The sequence below is a fragment of the Nicotiana tabacum genome, chromosome 11 (assembly GCF_000715075.1).
Source record: "Nicotiana tabacum cultivar K326 chromosome 11, ASM71507v2, whole genome shotgun sequence".
NCBI lineage: Eukaryota > Viridiplantae > Streptophyta > Magnoliopsida > Solanales > Solanaceae > Nicotiana > Nicotiana tabacum.
In genome coordinates this window covers 140,522-146,951 of record NC_134090.1, presented here as the reverse complement: position 1 = coordinate 146,951, position 6,430 = coordinate 140,522, and the positions used below count along the sequence as shown (strand labels likewise).

The following is a 6,430-nucleotide window of genomic DNA, read 5'->3' as shown; positions in this document are numbered from 1 at the left end:
ACATCATATGCAAAGATGATTTATAGACTTTTTTTCCCTCTCTTTCTCTTGCTTTAAATCCAAAAATGTCATTAACAGCGAGTAAATGGATCATCATTCACAAAAAGTTAAGAGCTAAGATATATATAATTTTCAATTAGAATAGCAATCACAAAGGTCAAAATTATAATAGGATACATGTAAGAAAACAAATCATTGCAATTTAATACATTAAAAATACTTGGCGACTCACATCGTTTTCATTTCTTTCTGTCGTACATAATGAAAATTATAACTAATCATTGTCATACTTGTGATAGTTCGCTTCACTCATCCTGTAATATAACTAACATATATGTATAAAGCAAAACTGCCCAGTAGTATTTAATTATTCAAAGTTGGAGGCATATGAGAGATAAATCCAAATGGCGGCCATTGCAAGAGGGAAAATGAGGAGGACAAAGATTAATGAAGGTGGCTGAAGTGGACCCATAAACAATGGTAGAACGAGAAGACAAATCACCACGACTAGCATCATCAATATTGAACCAACTCCCCATTGATATTGCTCCATTTCTTTTGCCATATTCTCGATGTATATACCTATAAATTATTATTTTTTGCTTTCAGAAAAGAGTTATGTATGCAACAACGGTAATGGGCTCGTGCTTATATATGTAGTTTTCGTCGACAGTGTTACGCTGTTTTAAAGTTGCACCGGCTTATAAATTTTCATTTTCACACTGTGTTTTGAATAGAGTGAAAACAAAAAGGAAAATCGTATTGATGACTTCATATAGTTTCTAAAACAAGAGAGCATTAATACAGCATAATTAGGAGTATTTTGTTTCTGTATATATGGACAATTAATGACAAATTACAAAATACCATAAATAGACATTTAAATTATCTTCTCGATAGAATTGTATTCACTATTATTCCAACTCTAGTGTGGTAGCATTAACTAGTTCCAACGTCTGATCGACCAAAGTGTGTAACTAATTATTGAAACTCTATTGGTACACAATCTGGCGCGCGCAAAAGGTAAAGAAATTATAATTATATACTAAAATTGTTAAAATGTTGTGTTATGATTTTGCCAACATTAGTTCAGACGAAAGAATAAAATTCATTACCCAGTTCTAAAGCTCTTTTAAAATAGTTTATACCTTTTCTTGTTTTGCTTTCTTTATTTCTATTTAGTTGCAACATGAAAATTAATTAATATCAGATTATTTTTAATATATCAAGTAATTGTGTGGCTATAAATCGTTTAACAAGAATCCCAGTACTTATTCTGTTCATCAGGCATCTCTTCAAATTTCACTATTCAAAAATCCATATGATTCAATTTCCCGATAGAGATTTTTAAATTTTTCACCTTTTATTCTAATTATATCATTATTATTACTATTATTATTATTATTATTATTATTATTATTATTTAAAACTATACTTATATATATTAGAATTTTAATAATTCAATTCGTATAAATAAATTTTACTATTGCCATGAGTTTTTCTTTTCACTACATCTCCACCGAAAATCTTGAACAAGCAGAATTATTATTTTTCCTTCTTATTCTGTACTACTATTGTAACAAATGTGGGTACGGTGGAAACACATTTGAAGAGTTGACAAATTACCTTTGGAACTCCGAAAAGGACTCCGGAAAGATGCCTATATATTGAAGAGAAACATAATCAATTAGGATGCATTCTATGAAGTCGTCTCTTTATTTTCTTAGTTGGTTAGATTAACTCTCGAAACTCACTCCCTTCTTCCTTTTCTGTTTCTTCTTCTCTTGGAAGATTTGGTTACTAATTTGGAGTAAATGTGTTTTAAGATAGAACTCTTATATTAATGTACACGATTTCAATTCTCCTTATCAATACAATTCCCCTTCATTACATTAGTGCTTTCATCGTCCCTCGGAGAAGATCTACACTTCCATCAAAACCGTACATGATTTAGTGATAGAGTTACAAGAAAGTAACTCCCGTATGCTCTCTAATTTTAGCCACATGGGGTCAGTGCTGCAAGAGTTGCAATTGGACCCAACAATTTTGGCAGAGACAACAACGGAGGAGGCCACTGTGGATGATGAACCAGACAATGTTGCGTTGGTTGGTGTCAATGAGAGTGACTTTGATTTAGTCTACAAAACCTCAAAAGCTCTTGATCCACAATCTCTTGTTATTAAAGGTGGGGATACATTTCCAGAACTAGAGGGTTTCAAAGTTCTACCTATTGCTACTGTTTTCACATACTCTAAGGTAGAATTTATTCAGGCTGCCGTACTTGGTTTCAAGAACCTAATTTGGGTATTGTTTCCTTCAACGGTCCGATGGAATTTTGTTTACATTTTGAGCGACCTAGAGTTGCTTACAACCTGTTCGATCAAATGCCTAAATCTAATAGACTGTATAGGTACTGGATGATGCCTAAAGTTGTGACTGCGCAACATACGTTACTTCATTTTCCATTTGATCCTAGTTCAGCAAATGGACTTTATATCTGAAAGTGTAGCACTGGTGTTTGATAATAGTCTTCTATGGAATTTTCGCTATAGTATGTTTGTTGAGATGTTGGCAATTGGGATGGGAGATCGAGCAGGGGCTTTTGCAGACCAAGTGTTTGATGGAAATTTTCAAAAAAACAACCATGAGTGTATTTTCCTGTTTGCAAACAAGGAGTCGATTTTAATTTCTCTTAGTTACCACGATTGTCGAATATCTACTGAGACAGAGGGATTGAGTAGAAATGCAGCTTTCCTTCAAAGCATCTTAAACCTTCAATATGGACATCAATTTTCCATGTACCATTGTCGTTGTCTTGATACTGGACAAACACCATCTCTAGTGACACTGTCTGGAGCTGTTCAAAGTTGGCTCAAATGTCTTGATAATGAACCAGCAACTGTAGGGGTCTTTGTTGCTGCACTTGCATCAGCTGTAGAAGCTACACAGTCAAACCTTATGGACCAGATGCTTGACGAAATGCCTCCTTACTGCTCTAAGTTGTTCGATCTTGGGCCATCAGCTGCAACTGTCATTCTCGCGGCAATGGTACTTTATCTGACAAATGAACATTCAGAAGAGGGCCATTTATTCATTGAATGTCCTCAACTGGTTAAATGTGGGGTCCATTTGCTGACATTGGATTAATTTAAATAAATAAAGAGAAAAAGTGAATTTGTAGATGATAGAAAACTTAATAGATAGTACAAGAGAAATAGAGGGAAAGAAAAAACATGGAAACCATTTTCCTTCCTTAATTACCAACTTTTGTCATCACAATAGACAATAGACTCCAACAAAATTTCTCACCACTTTGTGTTGATCAACATAGTCTAACGAAGGCCACATCAAATCTATATTCAAAGGAAAACGATATTCTATCCAAATGTAATACTCCATATACATTTTCTATATATCTTTCTTCTTCTTGTTTTTTTTAATTATCATAGTTTATATCTTTCCAAATTCATCTTCAGTTGCCAAACCTTTAAAACTGAATCTTTAGAAGTTATTCATCGATATCAATATGAAATACAAAATTGTGCTCACTAAATACTCTTCTTTTCCATATCAGTATGAAATACAAAATTGTGCTCCCAAAATACTCTTGTCAATATAAAATTTATGTCTTCTTGTTAATAAAATGCTCCTTATTTTGGTACATAAATACAAATTTGTGCCCACTGACATTGAGACACTTGCATTTGATCCATTTTGCTACCATACCTACAAAACAAATATATCGATACAAAAATATTGTTTACTATAAATTTAAAATAAGATCAGCATGAACTTTTGGTATCAAGGTAATCTTTTAGTGCTAAAATGAGATGGTGGACCAAATTTGCACCAAAGATTTATAGAAAGATAAGTTTGTTTTCTAATTTTGTGTTCTAAGAGGGATTTGTTTTTGTTGACAGGGGATTCCTGAAACAACATAAACTATTGTACCAGTGGCTAGAGGTGGAGTTAATTTTGCTTTGGGGACTAAGACAGTGCCTACTGCTCCTGTTTCTTACCAAGATCATAATGCAAATAATGAGGAAAATTCCACAACGATACATAATGTGTATAATATCGACAAGAACTTTGCTTTTAAGATTGGCATGAAATTGTTGGAGTAACAATTGGCTTCAGAAGCTATATGACTTGAGGGCGAAGTGGTGTCCCGCATTCAGTCGTTCTTTTTCCTCTGCGGGTATCAGATCAACTCAAAGAAGTGAGAGCACGAATAGGGTCTTTACAGAAATGGCATGACAATGAGTATAACTGAATTTGTAAAGCACTACGAGCAACGGGAAACTGAAATGTGTGATATTGAGGCAACTGAGGATTACAAGTGTCGAAGAAAACCTAAACTTTCCATAGAAGATTGTGGGATCTTAAAGCATACTGCTAGTGTTTACACCAGAAGAATTTTTTCCTGGTTTCAACATGAATTTTTGCAATGGACAACCAAAAAAGTAGTCAATATTGAGAGTAATGGGCCTAGTAGTAAGTTTACAATTTTAAAGGGTGAAAGTGGGAAAACTGAAATCGTTCAGTTCAATTCTCTTGACAAATCAATTATTTGTAGTTGCCAGATGTTGAATCCATGGGTTGGCTATGTTGTCATGCACTAAGAGTTTTGTTCTTTGACTTACACTTTTCTTGTATCCCTCGGCAATACATTTTGAAAAGATGGACAAAGAATGCTAAACATGGTAATGGATTTGAGGAGTACATCAAAAAAAGGAACCGTTAAAATCCTCTATGGCAATTTGCTTAAATGGTTTAATGAAGGAGTCGTTTGCACTTGTGACTTTAGCAGCAAATGATGTCGACTCCGAGGAAATTGCTAGAAAGTATTTGTATCAAGCAAATGTTGAGATAACTAAGCTCCAAAGTGCGTTATATGTAGATGGTCGTGATAAAGATCGGCATAAGTTTATTTCTGTAACGACCCGACCGGTCGTTTTGAGAATTTAAGTCTCGTTCGGCGGCATAAGGCCCTGATCAGCTTCGTATTATGTGTATTGACTTGCGTGCGTGGTTGAATTCAGTTACCGGATGATTCAGAGTGATTTGGGACGCTTAGTCCCTAAAACGGAAGCTTAAGTTTTAGGATTTTGACCGTAGTCGGAACTATGTGAAGACAACTCCGGAATGGAGTTCTGTCGGTTCCGTTAGCTCCGTTGGATGATTTTGGACTTAAAAGCGTGTCCGGACTGTGAATTTGAGCTCTGTAGCTGATTTAGGCTTGAAATGGCGAAAGTAAAATTTTCGGAGATTTTGACCGGAAGTGGACATTTTGATATCGGGGTCGGAATGCGATTCCGAGAGTTAGAACAACTCCGTTATGTTATTTGGGACTTGCATGTAAAATTTGACGTCTTTCCGATTTGGTTTGATAGGTTTTAGTGCGGGTTTTAGAAATTGGAAGATTTGAAAGTTCATAAGTTCAATTCGTGGTCCGATTCGTAGTTTCGACATTATTTGATGTGATTTGAGACCTCAAGCGAGTCCGTGTTAGGTTATGGAACTCGTTGGTATACTTGGACGGGGTCCCGGGGGCCTCAGGTGTGTTTCGGATGGGCTACGGGCCATTTTCTTCTATTTTTGGACTTCTAATATCTGTCATTTGGTTTTCTCCTTCGCGTTCGCGTTTGCTCCTCTGCGTTCGCGATGAGTAATTTTGGAGGAGAGAATATTTTTTCTTCGCATTCACATTCCTCATTCCGCGATCGCAGAAGCCAACCTTTTCCTTCATCGCATTTGCGTTCATCCCACGCGTTCGCGTAGCTATGCCATTCCACTCTTCGCATTCGCGTACTACTTCACGCGTTCGCGAAGAGCAGTCGTTGGGCCGTCAGACTTTTCCTCTCCGCGTTCGCGAACGTGTTGTCGCGTTCGCAAAGCACAACTGGGTAGTTTTCATTTTCCTTCTTCGCGAACGCGATTGCTCTTCCGCGTTCGCGATGCATAAACACCTAGGCAGAATATAAGATCTTCAAATCGAGGGTTAGGCCATTTTTATCATATCTTGACTTGTAGAGCTCGGTTTTGAGCGATTCCTTGTGGGGTTTTCAAGAAAATCGATTGGGTAAGTGTACTTCACCTAGAATTTATTATATTCTATGATTTTATCTTTATTTTTATCATTTAATTTGTGTTTTGAGTTGGGAAAAAAAGAGGTTTTTGAAGAAAATTTTCAAAATGAAAAATCATGATTTGAGGGACGAAATGGTATCGGAATTTGATGATTTTAGTATGGCTGAACTCGTATTGGAATGGGTGTTCGAATTTTTTAAAATTTGTCTAGTTCCGAAGTACGGGTCAGGGGGTCGACTTTTGGGTCGATTTTTAGATTTTGATAAAGATTGAGGCTTTATGATCCGGAATAGTCTCTTATGAGTTTTATTTGTGTTTTGAAGTTATTTTGATTAGATTT

General features: G+C 35.7%; 1 protein-coding gene across 1 annotated transcript; it reads left to right on the top strand.

Moving 5' to 3' along the window:
* The first annotated feature begins 1,597 nt into the window (after positions 1–1,597).
* LOC107803945 (uncharacterized) lies at positions 1,598–4,600 on the top strand. Its single transcript, XM_016627739.2, has 2 exons — positions 1,598–3,048; positions 3,921–4,600. Exons 1-2 carry the CDS (start codon positions 2,485–2,487, stop codon positions 3,939–3,941), a joined length of 585 nt encoding a protein of 194 aa, XP_016483225.1. The 5' UTR covers positions 1,598–2,484; the 3' UTR covers positions 3,942–4,600.
* The last annotated feature ends 1,830 nt before the right edge of the window (positions 4,601–6,430 follow it).